The following is a 21667-nucleotide window of genomic DNA, read 5'->3' on the forward strand; positions in this document are numbered from 1 at the left end:
TAAGTTTCTCTAGTATGTAGAAGCCATGAGACTAAACCTACCAAGACCCGGTCAAATTGACCGGTTTAATAACTTTAAAATCAACACATATTTAAATGGTACAATGCCGCTGTCACACTTTATGAATTTCTTAAAATAGGCATTTAATATATTTTTCAGTGTTTAAATTTTAATTTCATTTCTCTTTTCCTAGAAAAAATTGTTAAGTATCCTGCCAAACCGTGATCTGTTATTTGACCGAGCGTACTAGGAAAAACGACCAAATACGGTCAGAAGGTTTAGTGTTCATAAAACGTTGATGTCTGCAGGTTTTATGTTAATAAATTTTAATTATTTGCTTTCTTGTTTTCGAACATATATCTTCAAGAGAAGGAACCTAATGTCAACATCTGATGAATATGATTTTCATGAGGAGGATTGAACAAAATTGAAATTTTATGCTTTTGGCGTGTACTTTTCCTTTAGAGACCAAAGCGATAGACAAACAACCAAGGCGACAGTACAGGAAAGTGAGTCGCCTTTGAATTTGCGGGATTTTTCTCCTATTTTTAAATAAAATGGATCGTTATCATGATGCAATTTAGCTGAACAGACTGAGAAGCTAAATAACATGATGATATGGGTGAATTCCATTAAAGATTGAATAAAATCCCAAATACAAAACTGTCCCGAATTTAAAGGTGCCCCGCTTTCCTCTATTTCTCAATCCTCAAATTCATGCGAAATGCACTTGTCTTCAAACTAAAGCTAGAATAATAAGTTTCGAGACTTTATATTTATAATTTTTTGTTGTGATTTTTCATCCTTGAGAGTTTTCATGCAATTACAAAAAAAAATAGAATATGTAAATTTAACATGTAGAGATACAGTGCCCGCTCTCTAATCCGGATCGACGTAATCCGGACGAGTTCTCGACGGATACATATAAAATAATTTTGAGGTTATGTATGCATGTCTGTTCAGCAATGAAAATGAATTATCTTGTGAAGTTTTTGTTTAACAAATGAAGTACAGTAGACTCTCACTCAATCGGCTCTTTTTCAATCGGGCGTCAAATTTTGTTGACAATTTTCACGCTTAATTATGAAGCTAATTCGCTCAAATTCGCTGTAGTTCTTCCTATTTTATCGTGATTCTTTATAATTGAGCCCTTTTTGTGGAATTTACAAAGGCCTTGATGCCTAAATCTGTTGATAAACCGGATGACATTTCGCCCCATATTCCCGATTGAGAGAGAGTCTACTTTATAATAGCATAGAATTCTCTAATTATGTCTTTTTAATATTCTTTAAAACTTTTATTCTAATTCTACAAAAAAAAAACTGAATTATATTTTCGAGACGTTGAACAAATTCAAAAAATCTATCCGGATTACGAAGCGGACATCTGTCATTTTGTCTCCCAATCATCCGAACAAAACTATTGTTGCATTTAAATCATTTTGACGCATGAATTTCTAATTCCCGTGACATTTTGATCTTAAATACCTGAATTTGATAGAGTCTAATATAAATGCTAGTACAATTTAATTACTATTACATTAATTTTCAAAAATTGAGCAAGGCAGCGGCTGTTTCTTGATAGATCCATTACACTTTTGGATAAGTTCTTCGAAGGTAAATTTATTGCTCTTGAAGCAAATAAGAATCTCACTGGGGGACAGGAAAGGAAACTAAATGTAGGATCATATTCATATTAGAACAAATGAGATAACAATAACTTGTCTAAAGATTTGTGCTATTTTTATATCCTTCAGCCGACAACTTATTTCAGCAAACGTGATTCTTTGTATCTAATATTATTACCCAATATTAATCAAATTAACGAATGAGAAGTACTTTCATATAAAAAATCTGTATTCATGGTGCGCATAAAAATCTCAACTACCATAGATTCATAAAGCTTTACCAATGCATTTTAGTACTCCTGAGATACAAAAATAAATTGGAAAATGAAGAAAATTAGGAGAAGAACATGACTAATTAGCAAATATTTCTTCTGAATCTTTATAGAATAAATTATTTTACTGTTGAAATATGTGAAATTAAAAAAGAAACTTAAAAATGCATAATTCTTCAAATTTAGCGGCCGCGTAGAAAAATGTAAAAAAATAATGACATGTCAAATTTTGTCATTTTTAGTACTCGCTTTCAGTCATGTCTGACATTTTCGAGTGATTTTTATTGCGATTTTTAGTTTTTATCGCAAAAACGATAAAAATACGGAGTTTTAAGCAATAGCAATAGCGAAGAAAGCCTAAAAAGTGCCCCAAGTATCCATTTGCAATTGAATTTGTGCGACCCAGTGGCCGCAGAACGGGAAATCCGGTTGAAAGTACCAAACGCGATACCTCCCTTTGGTGGCCAGTTTTGGGGTCCTTGTGCGTTTGCTGCGCAAAAAAGACGCGAATACTGCCCAGTGCCATACGCACATCATCTGTGTCGCGGGGAATTGCGTGAAAATTGGCCAAATAGATGGATAGAAGTAGTTGTGGAGTGCGAGAGGCGAGATTCTAGTGAGAAAGACGGTGAGTTGAGGCGGAAAGAAGTGGCTATCCTTGGACACGCCACTCACAAGCCCACTTCTCTCTCTCTCGTAGCTCTGCCCCCAAGAACTGTCATATGGAACAAATGAGAATGGCTAAGGATTACGACTATCTGCTGAAAGTGCTGCTGGTCGGGGACAGTGATGTGGGAAAACATGAGATTATCTCAGGCCTGGAGGATGGTTCATCTGAGAGCCCCTTCTGCAGTGGAAGCGGTAAGAAATTTTCAAGATTTCCTCAAAATTTACAGATTAGCAGCTACCCTTTCCAACCCGTTGCAGCCTACAAAACAACTACGATCCTTCTGGATGGGAAACGGGTGAAGCTGCAGCTTTGGGAGACATCCGGTCAGGGTAGGTTTTCCACCATCATTCGGTCGTACTCTCGCGGTGCCCAGGGCATCATTCTGGTGTACGATATTACAAACAAATGGAGCTTCGACGGTATCGGTCGTTGGCTGAAGGAAGTGGAGGAGCATGCACCAGGAGTACCCAAGGTACTTGTGGGCAATCGACTCCACCTGGCCTTCAAGCGACAAGTGGCAGCAAAGCAGGCGGAATTGTATGCGTCTCGCCATAAAATGGCATGTTTCGAGATCTCACCACTATGTGACTTCAATATTCGTGAATCTTTCTGTGAATTGGCAAGGATGGCACTCCATCGGAATGGTATGGAGAGGATTTGGAGATCCAACAAAGGTTAGTGTCTCAAAAAATTATTAACACTCCCCGTGTAGAGATACATTTTCCCGGGAAAAGCCTTAGGTTTTTTGAGATCTCCGAGAGTGGGATTCACTTAAGACAGCTTTGAAACTTTCCTGTAATTCCGGCTCGGACTACAAGCCTCCTGTTTCAGTAGCATTCCTCCGGGGTCTAGATTTCCTACTTTATTGTCCCTTGATAAAATTTTTCTACCGAAGAATAATTTGGCAGAATATTGCAATCCTTTTTGTTTATTGAAAAGAAAACCCCTTGGCCTTTTTTGTCAATTTGATTTATATGTTGTCCATAATTATATTTTTTAAACGCTTTTCCTGCGGAAAAAGCACTTTCATTAGTTTTATAATTTAAGAGAATCAGGATCCGGTTAAAATCGCGTAAGCTGAAAATCCGAATGCCAAAAAAACTAAACGCCAAAATCGGGAAAGCCCAAATCCCGAAAGGGTCGGAACGGAGACGGCTCAAATCCAGAAAGCCAAAATCCGGGAACGGCCAGGTTCCACGCAAAATCGTAACGTTAAAATCCCAAAAAGGCCCAAATCCAGAAAGCCAAAATCGTAAAAGGGTCAAAGTTCCGAAAGGACCAGATTCCCAAACGCCAAAATGACAAAACGACCCAATAATCAAATCAAAAGCCAAAATGAAAATTTCCGGAACGCCTAAATCCCGAAATGGGCAGAATCCCAAACGCCAAAATCATGAAAAAGCTAAAATTCCGAAAGCTCAAATCCCAAACACTAAAATCCCGATAGGGAATAAACCCGAGAGCCAAAATACCGAAACGGCCGGATTCTCAAACGCCAAAATCCTGAAAGCTAAAATTTTGAAAGGGTCAGAGTCTCAAAACGGCCCGAATCCAGTAAGCTAAAATCCCGAAAAGCCAAAATCTTAACATCAAAATCCCAAAAAGATCCAAATCCCGAAATTGTCAGAATTCCAAACGGTAAAATCCTGAAAAGGGCAAAATTCAGAAAGCCCAAATCCCAAACGCTATAATCCCGAAAAGGTCAGAATCCCGAAACTCAAAATCCCGAAAACTAAAATCCCGAAGGCCAAAATCCCAAACGCTAAAATCCCGATAGGAAAAAAACCCGAAAGCCGAAATCCCGAAACGGCAAAATGCCGAAAGCCAAAACCTTGAAAGAGTCAGAATTCCAAAAGGGACCAAATCCAGAAAGCCAAAATCGCGAAAAGCCAACATCCCGAAAACCAAAATTCCGAAAACCAAAATTCCGAATGCCAAAATCTTAAATGCTAAAATCCCGAAAAGGAAAAAAAATTCGGAAGCCAAAATTACGAAACGGCCAGGTTCCCGAAAGCCAAAATCTTGAAAAGTTTAGAATCCCAAATGTTAAAATCCCAAAAGGGCCCAATTCTAGAAAGCTAAAATCCCGAAAAAGGCAAAATACGTAACACCAAATTCCCAAAGGGACCCAAATCCAGAAATCCAAAATCCCGAAATGGTCAAATTCCCAAACGCCAAAATGCTAAAAGTGTCCAGTTCCCGAAAGACCATATCCAAAGGGCACAAATCCAAAACCCCAAACACCTAAGTCCCAAATATCAAAATCCGGAAAATTAAAATTCTAAAATCCAAAATTCCCGAAACCAAAAACCTCGAATTGGGTAAAATCCAAAAAGCCAAAATTCTGAATAGTTTGCAATCCCGGAATGTCAAAGTAACGAATGGGTCAAAATCCTTAATGAGCCAATATTCTGAAAGTCAAGATCTGAATTTGACCGAAATCTCGAATTTGCCTGAAATCAAGAAAAATAAAATCCCAAATGTGATGTGTGAATGTTTCCAGAATAATTCGAATTTGCTGAAAACGTGTTCGCTTTTGGATTTTTTGAAAAGTTTCCTGTACAGTAATTTATTAATCTGAAGTGACCGGAATAAAAAAGCAACAAAAATCGGCAAAAGGGCAATTGTCTGGTGGACTTCGTCTCCAGTTCGCCTTTTCTGTCTTTAACTTTAATGACTCAAGGAGATTGTCCAAATAAATTGGAAAAACTTTTGACAAGGACTTCTCCTTCAAGTGTAGAAGTATATTTCATAAAGTTGTAAAGGTGTCAATTTGTAATAAGAATAATGAAGTTTAGAAAATTATTAGATCTTCAAGGAATTCGATATGCGCCCTATGCCAAAAAATTTTAAACAAAAAAAAACTAATTTTAAATAAAAAATCAATTTTTTGTTGCTAATTTGCAGGAAAGTTTTTTTTTTATATTTATTCATAAAGAAGCTAAAGATAAATCCTTGATTTTATTTAGTGTACAACGTGTACGGCATATAAAAACTTAAATAACGATTAAATTTTTCTTGACAGTAATAGCAATTTCCGCTTAAAATTACGTCAAAATGCTAGATTTTGATTTAATTTTCTCGTAGCACAGGCCTAAAAATCGTTTTTGCAATTGGTAAAAATGATAATCACGAACTATATTAGCAGCAATAACTGAATAATAAAACATTTTTCATGGTTTTAGAACCTTTTGTTAAAGCTTCTTTTGGCAAAATTCATTAAATTTTGCTGCCTATTTGAGTATCTATTGCGTTCTCTTTAGAATATTCAGAGTACAGTTTGCAATATTTAAAGAAGAAATTAACACGTGCTTGCGATTTTCTCCGTACTTAAAATGACTGGCTGGTGCTTTTTAATTTTATTATTCTAAAATGCATTAAAATAACACTTGACAGAAAAGGCAAGAAAAAAAAGAACTTCCGCTTCTCGTCTATTGTGCAAAAATTCACTGTCCCATGTTAATTCTCTGAACTTGCCATTGTTATCCATGGTGTTCTTCTTTGAGAATTCTCACGAGATTTTCAAACAGACCATCTTCATTTTATTTTTTTGCTTTAAATCCATTAAATGAACTATTAGAATTTCATTATTGTAATATTAATGATCTCATTTACTACAATTTCAACAAAATTAACGGGTTCAAACTTAATTTAAATTTTTCTCACAATTCTTGGATATTTTGACTTCCAAGCTGAATAACACGAAAGCTAAAGACAAAATTATTAGTTATGGGGTATTGCCTTTGACTTTCAACCCTTGCCTTACTCTCTTGTTTCCACAATGGCTTCACTACCATTAAATGCATTACATCTAATGCCCAACGCACAATAACTTTTTTGTTTTGTAAACATGTTTTTGACATTTCAATAAGAATGAGTGAGATCTGGGTCTAGTCATCTCGCTCATTCTCATGGGAAATTTTGAAAATAAAAGTTATTGTGCACTGGTCATAATAGTAATATATAGCTGATATTTAGTACTTTTGATAAAAGAAATATTGAACCCCTTTGTACCACTCCCCAACCCGACCTATTATTACGGCGTTATCACACTTGCACATTAAAATTTTAATGTGATTCACATTAATTGTCGCTTGTGAGCGTCCAAATATGTTATTTGTGTTTTTGAGTCACTTAATATTTGGGGTTTTTCTATTTATTGATAAAAAAGTGGACTTGGCCTGCAAAAATAAGTTTAAATTTATCTAAAGCATAGTTATTTTTCACATTAAAAAATTAAAGAGAAAATCGCATTAATTTTTCACATTAATGCTATAAATCAATTTATATCAAATTTTGCGGGCCAAGTCTACCTTTTTATCAACAAATAGATCAAATTTTGAATATAAAATGATTCAAACACACAAATTAGACATTTAGACTCTCACCAGCGACAATTAATGTGAATCATATTAAAATTTTAATGTTTAAGTGTGATAACACAGTTAGGGACCAAAAAAATCTTAAAATGACCAAATCCGCTTCTAATAGGGGCTTCAGAGCTAAGGCTTAGCCATCTGGCTTAAGTCCTCTAATTTTTTAGGAAATTGTTGTTTAGGTCGGCTTCAGCCTGGAGGTTTAGCCCAGTTCCCGAAGGTCTCACAAATCTTAATAACAAGCAATTTTATTGATTTTTCAAAATCTAATGAATCATTTGCCCTTAGTATTCAATCCTAAACAAGAATTTCCTAAAAAATCATGCTGGATGAGGAATTAAAGGAGTTAAGCCAGATAGTTAAGCCTTAGGTCTGAAGCCCGTATTAGGATTGGTTATTAATGGCAAATATTGCATTATATTTTGAAAAGCAATAAAATTGCTTGTTATTTAGATTTTTTAGACCTTCGGGAACTGGGCTAAACCTCAAGTCTGGAGCCGACATAATCGTCAGAATTTCACGATCTATACTCAGTCCCGGCATTAAGTCCTTCGGGATTATGCACCTGACGGAATTATGCACATAATTATGCAAGTTTGCCTACTATTGGGAGTGAATTTAAGAAATCATTTTTGAAATACGCCTGAATGTATAGGGGAGACCGGGGTACCTATAGCCAGGGGTAAAAGTAGACAGTGGATTTTTCTCGTTTTTCTTAAAATGTACATCGAGCAAAGTATTTTTTAATGAAAGTAGGAACACATCCCTATATTCCCAGAAATATTTATAACTCTGATCCTGTTATCCTACAATTTAGAAGCATTTTTATAAAATGGGTATAAAATTGTAGTTTTGATGTTACAGTTTTTGGACCAGCATTTGGTTTTCTGGGTTTCTAGTCAAGATTTCATAGTTTTACCTCGTTTCTGGTTTAATAAACCTAATTAAAAAATATTTTTCACTTGGATAATAATTATCCACTTTTTTATATAAGATGATAAGCACTGAAACAGCCCTCGGGGCAGTTGTAGTCACTCTTCCGTGGCGGGCTAAAACTATCAATGATTTTTCACTAGTACATGGATAATTGTTAGATGAAAAAGTACTATTGATATTCCAAGCAATATTGCCATTTGTATGAGCAACTTGAGAAATATATTTTTTCAGAATATTTGCATTAATTTTGCCTCAATTACAAAAACATCATAAAAAAGTTGGCTAAAGCCCTTTTCTTTAGGTTTAAGTAACATATTTAGCATCAGTGGGCTTCAGTGTATCAAGTGAAACAATATTTGGTATCTCCAGTTTAAAATTTCATCTGGGAAACTAGTGGCAATTAGTACCCCAAAAGTGGCTATTTCTACCCAGGCCGGGGCAAGTGTAGCCAATGTGTCATACTTTTTTCATTATCCTCTCTAGAAAAACTCAACGATTTTAGAGCTTTGGACTACACTGTTTCATATAGCCAATATCCTAATGCTACTTATGAAACATAAAAATATTAGACAAACCTTATCATTTTTTCACAAGTCACTCGCGAAAAAAAAGCTTCATTTGCTGGCTAATTCTACCCCTGTCTACTATTTTGCGACGCGGGAAATTTGAAAACATTTTGCTAGTATTTAAGAATAAAACTTTAATTTCTTTTATTAAGGTTTTTTTTAAATATTCCAACCATTTATTATTATTTATCCAAAAAGTAACTGTTTTGTTAATGCATTTCTATTAAACAGTTGAATCTTTTTTTTGAAAGCCCCTGCGGGTATGCAAATTTTCTCGATGCGTAATGCTATTTCACGCGTTTTTTTCGGTCCCGAAAATGTGCTTAATCCCGGGATTGAGTGTATCTAGAGGGCAACAATGAAAGATATCGTTTACTTTTGGAACCTCTTCATCGGACATTGAAAGTTTGTAAAAGCACTACGGAGTGCTATAATCAAAAACAATTTTTTCCAAGTTAAATAATGCCGCTTCATTCAGCAGTTTCCGTAATTTCCGTTTGACAAGTTTTCAAGAGACGAAATCTTTTGTTTAGCTTTATTTTATACTGCTCGAACTCAAAGAGAGGGCAATTACATAATCGACTTTTTTCAACTTGTCACCGTCTTGGAGCTTAAACGGTAAAAGATATTACCTTGCGGTCTTCGGTGACCCCAAAAAAACAATATCTCTAGACGATTTTTTTCTTTTCCTCTCATCCCAATCGATCTCCACAAAATCATGTCTTTTTTTCTAAATTATCTATCCCAAGCTTTTTCAATGTTTTTCAGACAAGTTTTAGAGGTAGTCCAGGCGAACATTTCGTCGAAACATGGCCGGAAAATTCGCCATTTTGAATTATTGAAGGTCGCAGGGCCATCACTTTAGGTGGCTTATTTTTTAACCGATTTAGTTAAAAGTCAGTGGCATATCTAGACACTTGTGAAGGGGGTGCGGTTGTATGCGAAGGCGCCCTTACCACGGTAAAAATTGTTCGCAAAAGTGGAAGCTTTCCTTTTCAAGGAATGTATTACTCAATGTTGATCAACAGTAAAAAATCAAAATTTTGAAGAATGGTATTTTGATTAAGATTGTTTTGAAAACACACACAGCTTAAGAATGAAATGGTTAAGATTGTGCTGAAAACATGCACAGCGGCAGCGGTTGGACTTCATAAAACAGATGGTAATCGTCAAAACCGGTACAGTCGCGCACAACTCAAAATAAAATGGTTAAAATTGAGCATAAGTCCTGCATAGCTCAAACAAAATTGAATCTAATTTTTTAACAGTTTTCTTAATCTTCATCGTTTTATGTTTAACAGCTGTGCGAGTTTTCAGCACAATCTAAACCACCTTATGCTTGAGCTTTCAGCACAATTTTAATTTAATATTTTAAAGTGTTTTTTATTTCAACTCGCAATCTTGAAAGAATAATAAGGACAAAATGCGTTTTAGGAGCAAGAGGAGCGCCAAGAAAGCTCTGCAAGAAATTAGGTGAACCCAAAAAGCACCTGAAGGAATTTAAAGTGTCCCTTTTTACTTAAACATGAAATCATGCAAAAATATAAAGGGCAAAATGTATTTTGAAACCTTTATGGGAGCCAAGAAAGCCTTTAGAACAGTTGGACGCCCCAGAAAGTGAGGGAATTAAAAAAGATTTTTTCTTTACTTCAACTATCGAAATTTTGATAGATAAAGGATAAAATGCATTTTAAGAACTAGAGAGGCGTCCCAGAAAGTCTCCGAGGAAATTAAGTGTTACGGCAATAGATTATAAAGACAAAAGGCATTGTAAGAACTAGAAGGGCTCTCCAGAAAAACTCGGAGTCTATTTTACTAAAATCTTTTTACTTCAACATGGCAAGAATAAAGGGTCAGGGTTCAGTTGTCTACAAAAAGAAAGGAACATTGGCGCCCCTGGAGGCTCGCGCCCTGGGCGGGCCCCCTTAGGTACGCTACTGGTCCTAATGTAGGGTGGAATAACCGGCTATCGCCATGTTTAGGAAAAAATTAAATTCATTTAATCATAACTTTTGAATCCTTGTTACAAGTCAAATTTGACACAAAGTTACTTAGATGTATTGGTTCTAGATACGTGAAAACAATAATCCTAGAACATAACGCTGGACTACTTAAAAAACTGATTTTTATTAATAATGCAAAAATAACCATTTCGTCGCCACTTTTTACCACTTTTCGCCAGTTTTGTAAAATTTGTAACCATTTCTCGCCACCCACTTGAAAAGAACCACACTCGGTTATTTTAGGCAATGCTATGAAAAGAATACATTCACCATTTCTCTTTCCTTGTGATCACTTTATTATTACTCTCTTTAAATGATTTTTCTTCACTTTTATTTGAGAAATCAAATTATGGGGCTTTTGCAGAAAGTAAACAATGCAGATTTGACAACTGAGAATGTACGAAGTGAAGTTAGCGTCGCCTATTGAAAAGATATGGCGACAGGTGGTAAAATCAATTCCAGAATATTACCACTTCTCGCCATGCCTCATTTTTATACAAAAATAATATAAAATGAAATATTAATTGACTAAATACAAATTTTATGTATTCCACAAGTGCAATTAAATATTCAATAGACAAATTATTTACCCAAATAGGTATTTTTGGCCTGATGAAAATTTGACGACACTTAGTACATTTGGTAAGAGATGTTGGATTCGATGCACTTGCTTAAAATATTGCTCTAAAAAGTGATCAAAATCGTGAATCCAAAACGAATAATTATTATTTTTCGATTCTATGCGTAGAAGCAGAAACAATACAAAAAAATTGCGACTCATTTATTTCATAAATTGCGAAAAATAGCGATTTCAATGTAAGTGAGTGGGGCACTGGCGAGAACTGGTGATTCCACCCTACCTGTGGCCGGAAAATTCGCCATTCTGAATTACAGAAGGTCAAAGGTCAATCACATTAAAGAGCTAACTTTTTAACCGATTTTGTTAAATTTGGATTTCTTGGAAAGGTCTTGACATTCCCTATCTGTCTGTAGCAGTTCCAATCGGTTGCGAATTATTCAAATAATCATAATTGATTTATATTGCTCGAATATCTCTTTTTATTAGCGCGTCAGCTTGTTTTAATGATAAGAAAAATCTGAAATGCACACTTTTTAGCCAATTTCCTAGTTCAGAGTTGCTCGAAAACGCATCGAGCGATTTTTTTTTTCATTTTTGGATCTGTTTTAGAGGTTTTCTAGGCGAAATTTCGACCATATACGAAAATACCGTTGAATCATTCTTAAAAACGGTGTTTTAGGGTAAAAAGTAAAAAAAAGGCTCTAGAGAGCGCATTTATCAACCGAATGAACTCGTGTTTAGGTTCGTCGGAAAGGTCTTGGAATTTCTGACAGATCTGAACCGGTTCCAATCGGTTATGAACCGGTAATGAACCAATAAGTAATTTTTATCCTAGAAATCTTTTGAGTGATTTAGGAATTGATTTAAATGGTTTGCGAATCGGTAACTGGTAAATGATGTGAAAGTTCTTTAAGGTATAGCATCAAAGTTACAAGTCGCAAAGCCTGGGACCCCTGTGACGCTTTGTCGGTTCTAAATCGGTTATAAATCAGTTGTTTGAGCATTCCACAAAGTTTGGATGCTTTCTCACCAATTTTTTTGCACAACAACTGGAATTGTACTGCAAAAGAAATATTTTGCGAATTTGTGCATCTCTTTGCAGTGCTCTCTCTTCAGGAATTGTGCTGCCGAACAATCGTCCGACGGACATCCGTTTATGCAATTGACACACTACCTCTGCCACCGACTGTAAAGTCCCATCTCAAGTCCTATGCTCTCACCTCATCCCAGTGCATCAACACGCTCATGAACAACTCAAAGAATCGACGCGTGAAGACGCCAACACAGACCAACAGTACAAGGAACAGTTGCTGCATATCCTGAGGTGTTTCCCGTTCATCAAAATGGAAAACAATCTCAGGCAATGTGTGCTGCTGGGCAACAACAACAACAAAATGTTATATAGGTATGCTAGTGTAGGAAGTGTGTGAGATACTGAATTGAATTGAGTGTGGATTATTGAAAGAAAGAAAGAAAAAAAGTAGAGAAAGAAAAAAATGGAATGTGAGATAATAAGAAACATTACAACTCAATTTATTCTCAGTTTTTCTTATTTTAGAGACACAATAATAACGAGAAAAGAGCATATTTTTGTATAATTAGATTAAAGACAAATAAAATTGTTTTTAAAAAAAGATTGTGTGTCGTAGAAATGGAAACAACTAACACTAGTAATCCCTATTTGAAGGAATTTTTTTTTTGTGAGACATTTTGAGGTCGACAAATTTATTTTTTCTCTGATGTATTATTAATTTATAATATCATTTGTGATGTATTTTTTTATTATTATTATTATTAATTATTAATTTCACTATCAAAATTCTATTATGAATATTAATATTATTTCTCTTTATATGTCCCATTTATACGGTATTTAAGATTACAAAGAGAAGTTAAAAAAAGAATTACTTGATTCTTAGTTTGTTTGTTTTTTTTTTGTACTGTAATTATTGAGCTATCTTATGGAGAATTCTCCTTTTCTGCATATTTATGAGAAAAATTTACTATACTGTATATTTCTCTTTGTAACATTATTGAAAAAAAAAACAAAATAATAATATGTGGAATTAATACCAAATACTAAATTTATAGTTAAGAAAAAAAGTATAATTTAAAAATGTATACCCCGAATTTTTGCTCCATAAAAAAAAAACAATTAAAAAAAATGACATTACAAAATATTGAAAGCAAAAGCATTGTAGTTTTAATAACAGAAAAAAACATGAATTTTGATGACAGGACTTTTAACAAAAGAAAAAGAAAAACAGCTGAAAAAACATAAAATTGCCATATATTCGAGTAATATCTTTTTTGTCTTAGAGATAAAATTGGTTATTTTGTACAAAACAAAAAAATAGAAGTAGGATTTTAGGTTAAGGAACAACTTAAAAATATATTACTTACTAAAAGTCAAGAATGCAGTGAAATTAATTTGTAATCTCCATTTACATGATGTAATTTGATAATAAATTACCGTCCTCAATTAAATTACAAAGTGGTTTAATTTATTTTCTATTGGTTGTTTATCTATAGGTCGAAAGATTTCTGAGAACAATTTTTGTCTTAAAGGCCTCTAGCTCTACACACTAGGAGAAATTTCTTTAAAAAATGCCTTTTTGAAGAAAATTTCCCCTATCCTTGTAGACAGAAACGTCAGAATTTTTTAAGACATTTTTTACAAAAATTGCTTCTAGTCTTTAGACACCAGAACAGTTAACAGGATCGGGAATCATCGTTTTTCCATTTTCTTTTTCCCAGTTTGTCTTTGGAATTTTTGCTTTCGGTAATTTTTGTTTTTTAGAAACTGTCTTTGAAAATCTTGTTTTTCCTACATTTTGCACAAGTATATTTTATAACTTCCCATAAATTTCCCTTTTCTCAGAAAATTTCTCTTTGCCCCAAAGGACGAAACAAAAAATTTCAAAAAACACCGTTGCAATTTCATTACTTTATTTAATAAAATTTACTTTTGTAAAATATATGAAAGACAAGATTTCCAAAGACAAAGTTTTCAAAAAACAAAGATTACCGAAGATAAAGATTTCAAAGACAAACTTAGGAAAAACAAAAGTGTAACAAACAAAATGGAGAAAAGAAAGATTCCGCAAAGCATCCAAATCACCCCCACTTGTGTGTTTATCCGTTGCCCCTGTGCCATGTGGAGTAGGGGATTTGATGTCGGCAAGTCCACTTGCCATTGACGTGGCCCGTTTTTGGACAACGCATACTTAATTTTTAGGCCTCGACGCGATTAATAATAATAATTAAAATCTGTTGAATAGTTTCGAAACTTAACACATTTCTTGTTAATTGAAAACTTTGATGACCTGGAGCGCCCCTTGCGGTCAACTTATGAACTTATCTATACCGTCATTTTGTAGACTTTTTCGATACCTTTCGAATGAGTATTCATTGATTAAATTCGGTTGATAAATCTCTGAGATATGAGGTTTAAAGTTTTGACTTTGAACTACCATGTTCCAATGTCCTCCTACGCACGTTATGCATTGTAAAGACATACAGTGGATCCCATCCCACAATGAAGTTTACATTGCCCTCTCAAAAACATTTTATAGAAATAAACATGTCTAAAAACTTATTTTTGAAAGAAATCTTTTTAGATCATGTACTTTATTTATCTTATGGCGTCTACACACTAGAGAAATTTATGTCCATATTGAAGCAAATTCCATATGCTTATGCAGGAAAAACTCTTCAATATGAATATAAATTTCTCTAGTGTGTAAAGACCATTAGATTTGAAATTTGCATTTCATTCCATATTATGTCCATTTAATATATCTGAAGTTACAATTCATGTTCTTCAAAATAGTTTTTATGCTCTAGGTCTAGAACTTTTCCCCCATGGTTTAGAACGTTTCTCCGGAACAAAAGTTGTTATTTTTGCAAATGGCTATCCAATGATATAGGTATCATTGGTGGACGCAGCACAAACCACTTTTGCCCAATTGTCCTTTACTTTCAATGTAAAATCTATCATATTCCGAATATTCCAGTGTCTTTTATCATTTTTAGGCTTTATGCCACAAATTTTCGTGAAATAAAGTTATGAATACAGTAGACTCTCGCTCAATCGGCTCTTTCTCAATCGGGCGACAAATTTTGTTGAAAATTTTCATGTTTAATTATGAAGCTAATTCGATCAAATTCGCTGTAGTTCTTCCTATTTTATCGTGATTCTTTATAATTGAGCGCTTTTTGTGGAATTTACAAAGGCTTTGACGCTTAATTCTATCGCTAAACCGGATGACATTTTGCCCCATATTCCCGATTGAGAGAGTCTACTGTATTTCTGGCTAATTTTAGTTAAATTAAGTGCTAATTTTTATTGTTAACGGTACGTGAAAATTTCAAATGAAATAATTACCTATTTCGTGAACAATAAGGGTTTTTCTGCAAATGCTTCAATAGGGAACCCCGGAAATATGATTTTTTTGGAGAGATTTTCCTATTGTTATAGATGGGAAAGGAGAAAAGACAAGGAATAAGAACAAATCCTGCACTCAAGAGCAACTCAACAGGGTTTTGGAAGCCTTTCGTCGCGGTTTCACTTACACTGTTTGTCTCCAATTACCAACTTTCCCTTGTCTCCATTTGGATTAATTTGTTTCCAATAGAAGAATTTTACATTCACGTATTTTTCTTGTATTTAATAGGTTTTCAAATTATATTTAAAGAATTTTCACTAAACAGTAACATTCTAGAAGAGTCAAGGAGCAAATTTATGTAATTGTCTTCAGAAAAAATATGAACTTAATGTGTTGAATCTTCTGTCAAAGTTAAAGCGTCTGGAAATGGTTTTGAATTAGGATATTTACCCTATATTGTCGCCGTTGTAACTTTGATGTGAAGATAAGTTTTATGATTATCTGTCTTATGGCTTAGAAATTTGAATTCATCTCCTTCTTAACAAAGAAAAAAATTAGATTGTTCGAAGGCTCCCGCGTGCGAACCATAAACAAAAGCACTTTTTTGAGAATATTGAATATTATTGCTGATTATTTTGTTAATATTATATGTAATTGATTCTTTACCTAATTCTAATATAAATATTCTGCAAATAATCATCATAGATCTGAATGGTGAAATATTTTTTAAAATATTTTATACTTACGAAATTCGATGTTGGTAAAAGGTTACTATCATGATTTCATATTTCAAAACCAGATAATTAGAAAATACAGATTTCTATTTTCGCCCCATTTGTGGCCCAATAAAAGATCAGTTAAATATAAAAACGACTTTATTCTCTTGTTATCTCAATTTATAATTTATGTATAATATCATTTTTATTTACTTTTAAGAACAAAGTTTTCAACATAATCAAAGTTATGCATCATTGATTTTACTGTGCGCGATAAAACTAAATGAAAAAAAACTTTATTTTTCACGGAAAAGAACATGACACATTCTAAGTAGGAGAAAATATTCTCAGTAAAATCGTATAATATTTTATCCATTTTATAATTTTTTTTTCATTAAATTTATTGTCTTTTGGTGAAGATGTTTTTCTCTGCTAATATTTTCATCAAATTGCTTTTTTTCTTCTTTTTACTGATACAATAAGATATTAATTATGTATTTATTTGTGTGATTTTTAATCTTCACCAAAGTTTCTCAAATCTACATTTTGAATTTTTATTTGCATTGTTATTTCTTCTCTACTTGTTTTATTTTTCAATTTTTTTCATTCTTTTTTTTTTACTATAATATGAGCAACACAGAAATTTTACTGAAAATTGCGCCAGTTTAGTGCATTGAAGCAATATTTTTTTTTAGAAGAATTCTCTTTTTTGTCTTTAGAAATGTGCGCTGAAAGTAGTATTTTCTTCCATTTCATCATATACTTCTGGTAACAACTGATTGCATTTTGAGGCAAAAAGAGGGACATTTCTGTTTCATTTTTGATACTTTACCAAAGTTCTCTAAAGAGGGATAATTTTGTAAACGTTAACCATTTAATGCTGCATTTATAGTAGAGTGGAAAAGTCAAAAAGAGGTCCTTAGTAGTGCATTTTAGCATTAAAAAACTGTTTTACAAAAATATTTCTCTATGGTTCTTGAACTTTTAGATCAGGAAAATTTTATGAAATCAAAATTCATATCCTTATCTTTCTCAGTAGTATTACGTATGTCTATCTTACTCTTTCACATTCTTCTTCTTCTTCTTTGCTTGAACTTCACTCTAAATTTAATTTAGATTTGAGTATGAAAGAGTGAGTTGAACAAGCGCCATACATTAGATAAAGAAAGAGATAGAAATTTAGGTTTTATGAAATTTTCCGAATCTAAAAGGCAATGCAAAGTGCGTAATAAAATAAAGAATCTAAGTTCTAAAATGTATTTCAAAATTCTTCAGGAAGAACTCCTGAAAATTCGTTGTAAGCGAAAATCGAACAATTTAATTTTCCATCTGAAAAAATATGACTCGTGCAAAAGACGCTGCTTCACAATCAATCGCTGATAAACAATTCAACTCCACATTAAACGCAGCTTATAAGAAAAATCTATTAAATACTATTATTTTTAATAGTAAATTTTTTAGCACGGAAATATAAATGAGCAAGTTTGAATATTTTGTGAATGGTACTGTTGTAGCGGTCATTTTAAACTTGTTATTTTGAGCAAACCAGTTATCCATTTTTGACAAATTTAGGTATTTTTGAGAGGTCTTGGAATTCTCCACATTTTTTTTAAATATCTGAAATTCGTAACATAACCTCAAATATCTTGGGTCTTTATAATTCCTTCAGAAGTTAGTACTATAGAAAGTAGGGTTACAAAAATAAAAATACTTAGGCTCTTACAATTCGGTTTAACTAACAGAAGTCCAATAATTTAATTTTAGGATTTAATAAAAAAATAAATATTTTTTTTCAAACGAACATACTAACACGATAGCGCCTCTTACAGTGACACCATTAACTTCAAATATTGTAAAAAGTTGTGGATAATTCAATAATTTCTAAAAAATTCAAATACCGTGAGAATTTGCGAACTTTTTGTACAATATAAATTGTATTTAAGTACAGAGAATCGTCAATCAGAGCAAGTTACTCTCGAATTATCCAGTTTTCTCCGGAGGGGAGATAGGAAAATTCCTGTCTCCATCCAGGATTGAACTGGAGGAACACTGAGAGAAATCCGAAAAAGTTAAAATAACATTCCGGAAATGTTAATTTTACCCTGCAGTATTGATCCGAAATCTGTGTAAATATTACCCTTTTTAGGTGTATTATGGGTTAAAGTTACCCTTTTTTCATCTTGATTTTACCCTCAAAAGGTGTAAAATTAACATTAAAAAATTTTGATATATTTTTAGACCCGAAAAGTATAAAAGTTATGCCGAAAAAAAGTTAAACTAGCCTCTTTTTTTCTCAGTGGAGACCTCTCGTTAACTAGACAAGTGTTCTAGCAACTGAGCTATAGGAGGCCACGTGCTCTACTTGACTTGCTACACGACTTTTACCAATTGCATTTTGCACTTCGATTGAATACTCTTGGGGTTGTAAGATTTGGGAACGGTATCTTGCGTACAATTGAGCCGGTAGCCCATAATGTCCATGGATTTTTAGTTTATTGTGAGCAAGTTGCTTCTAATAGCTCACTTGATAGATCACTCGTCTAGATAACGAGAGGTCTTCAGTTCGCTCCTGAGTGAACGCAGGATTTTTCCTATTTCCACTCCGGAGAAAACTGATTAAGTTGAGTGTCACTTGCTCTGATTGACGATTCTATGAATTCAAATACCTCTACACATTGTGAGAAATTTTCGTCAAAATAGAGGATTTTGATGAAAAGCACTTGCACATGTGCAGGTTAATTTTGTCAAAATGCTCTATTTCAAAGAAAAGACTAATGGCCTCTACACACTAGAGAAATTTATGTCCATATTGAAGCAAATTCCGCCGTCTTACTTTCTGGATTAAAATAATTCTACAAAGTATTTACATTCTTATTTTATTCTTAAGCAATAATGCTTTTAAGATATGGGTCTCTTGAAAGCAAAATGCGGTAGTATCTGAATGTGTAGAAAAGAATTCAATGGTGTCCACCGTCGTCTTATACGGAATTCAGACCTAAAGCTTAGCCATATGGCTTAACTGCTATTATTTCTTACCACTCAAAATATATTGGTAAATTTAACCTAGGATTGGATTATTAAGGACGAATGACTTACTAGGTTCTAAAAGAGCAATAAGATTGGTCGCCATTTAGGATTTTAAAACCTTCGGGAATTAGGCTAAATCTCTGCTGTGAAGACCGTTTTAGCTTCCGTTTAACTTCCAGAACAAAACATTACAAAAGCTGTTTTGGAGTTTGTCATGTCCAGAACGACACAGAGCGTACAGTGTTCATGTATTAAATATTTCAAATTCTAATAGCCTCTACGCATTGGAAACAATTCTCGTCAAAAAATACTTTTTTGAAGGAAATACCCAGCAGTATTATAGGCGGAAACGTCAAATTTCTGTCAAAAACGCATTTTTTGACGAAAATGGCTCCCAATGTATAGAGGCCTTAAGGTAACATATAAAAATCAAGATAAAAAATGAGATAAGCTAAATCAAAATTAGTCTTACCAGTATTTTTACCTTATTCAAACTTGCTTCACTTTTATTGCCATGTGCCTTCATCATTTTCAAAGATTTTATTAACTGCTCTGAAGGAGAAAGTGAATAACGAAGTTTAGTAAAACTTTGTCAAAAGGAAGCTCTTTCACTTTTCTAGACAGAGCTTTTATTTTTTTACATAGAGAAAATTGAAATATAAAGCTCAATTCTCAATTTAATGCGGTTATGTAAATGGTCTCAATATTTTTCGAAACGATCTGTAAACCCAAGGAATGAAAAAGTCTGGTCAGCGAGTGAACTGGAGATCAATCTCCAGTAGAAAAACTTTTTAAGAATATGTCAATATCATGTGAGAAATTTTGATGGTAAATTCGGAAGCAGAATATACTCAGCTCTTCGTTAACCGGCAGATCGATATACGGGTGACAGCTGTCAAATACTGGCCGTTAATGTATTCAAAATGTTTTTTTTTTACGAAACATGCATTTTGTCCAGAATGAATTGATGTGTTATTTTTATCATTGTCTTTGGATCCAAAGCAATGATTTTATCAAAGATTTTGACACACAATCGTGATACAAAATGAAACGAAAACGTACCACGAAAAAAATTCTGTTGTTTTTCGACAGAAAACATATTCACACAGCACAAATATAAATAAATATAAAAACCGTTGACCAGATTCAACGTCATTTTGTCTCTACGTCAGCCGGATAACGAAGAGCCAAGTGTAACATTAAAGCTCAGGAGCATCCAGGCCAGTAGAAAGAGCTCTAGGAACCTCATAGTAACTGACATGTATCGGTTATTCGATTAGTTCTTCCGAATTTACCACTAAAAGAAGTTAAATTTGCCATATGACATTGTCATACTGTTACAGAATTCCCCTGCAGGATCAACAAATCGGCAAAGATTATCCCGTCAAATCATTGCTCTACCTGCCGATTTTACTCGGAGGTTTTTTGAATTGTAACGGTATATTCTAGTACATTTAGAGAAATTCTGTAGATTTTCGGCAGAATTTCTGCATAAGAAATCTGCATAGTGTCCATTACTTCACAAAAATATTGTTGATTTATGAAGAAACTGTAGGAGTTATAAAGAAAATGGTATGCTCTGCTTAACAAGCATTACCGATTAAACATTTTAGATAACTAAAAAGATGCGAGCAAAAATACTAATTTCTTAAAAATCGCCCATGGAATGATACAAAAACACGAAATTTAGGTTGACACTCTGCTTAAAGTTTTCACTTCACTATTCTCTACTTAGAACATGGCGTCGCAGAATTCATCATTTTATATAAACACTGTGATATCACTAAGAATCACTCTATTGAATTTTCCAAACTTCAGTGAAAAATATTCCATCTTTTCAGACACAGCTGTCTGGAAAGTCTGGAATGTAGAAAAAAAAATCTACAGAAAATCGGCAAAATATCTACAGAAATTCGTCAGAGTGTGCACCAGAATTCGTTAGAAAATCTGCAAAAATTTCTGACGAATTTTATCCCAAGCTCAAATAAAATTCGTAGGAATATCTACAGATTTCTCGGCAGATTTTCGGTAGAGATGTAGATATTTTCTGCGGAAATCTGCAAGAAATCTGACGAAATTATTTGACGGGATGGTTACTTTTCGGCATTGCTGAACCGTGAATGACAGATCTTTCTACTTGCCCCATAAAAAAATCCTCCCGAAGGAAATTTCATCAGGGGATTCCCTATAGAAATTTCACCAGGTACCAAAGGAATTTTCCTCCGCAAGTCTCCAAGATTAACCATCGTAGGACTTCGAGTGGAATTGCTTGAGAAATTACCCACTAAAGAATGGAAATTTCCCAAGAAGATCATAGGGGTTTCCATTTGAATTTTCTTCTTTCGGAAAACACGATAACTTCCTAGGGAATTTCAATGGATTTTATAGAGAAATTTCTATGTGCAATTTCTATTATGTTTCTCTAGGATTTCCCTACGAAATTTCGATATTTACGTCAGGATTTTTCTCCCTAAAATCTCCGAGGATTTCAACAACGAGAATTAGG

At 33.6% G+C, this 21667-nt stretch overlaps 1 protein-coding gene across 2 annotated transcripts; it reads left to right on the forward strand.

Moving 5' to 3' along the window:
* Positions 1 to 2125: 2125 nt before the first annotated feature.
* Positions 2126 to 12664, forward strand: LOC129808183 (ras-related protein Rab-40C). 2 transcript variants are annotated; one of them, XM_055857952.1, is made up of 4 exons: positions 2126 to 2527; positions 2600 to 2760; positions 2827 to 3243; positions 12133 to 12664. In XM_055857952.1, exons 2-4 carry the CDS (start codon positions 2622 to 2624, stop codon positions 12351 to 12353), a joined length of 777 nt encoding a protein of 258 aa, XP_055713927.1. In that variant the 5' UTR covers positions 2126 to 2527; positions 2600 to 2621; the 3' UTR covers positions 12354 to 12664. The 2 variants fall into 2 exon arrangements, with proteins under 2 accessions (XP_055713927.1, XP_055713926.1); XM_055857951.1 differs by having other exon boundaries at positions 2133 to 2527; positions 2600 to 3243.
* Positions 12665 to 21667: the final 9003 nt, after the last annotated feature.

This window comes from Phlebotomus papatasi, chromosome 3, assembly GCF_024763615.1.
Source record: "Phlebotomus papatasi isolate M1 chromosome 3, Ppap_2.1, whole genome shotgun sequence".
Lineage (NCBI taxonomy): Eukaryota > Metazoa > Arthropoda > Insecta > Diptera > Psychodidae > Phlebotomus > Phlebotomus papatasi.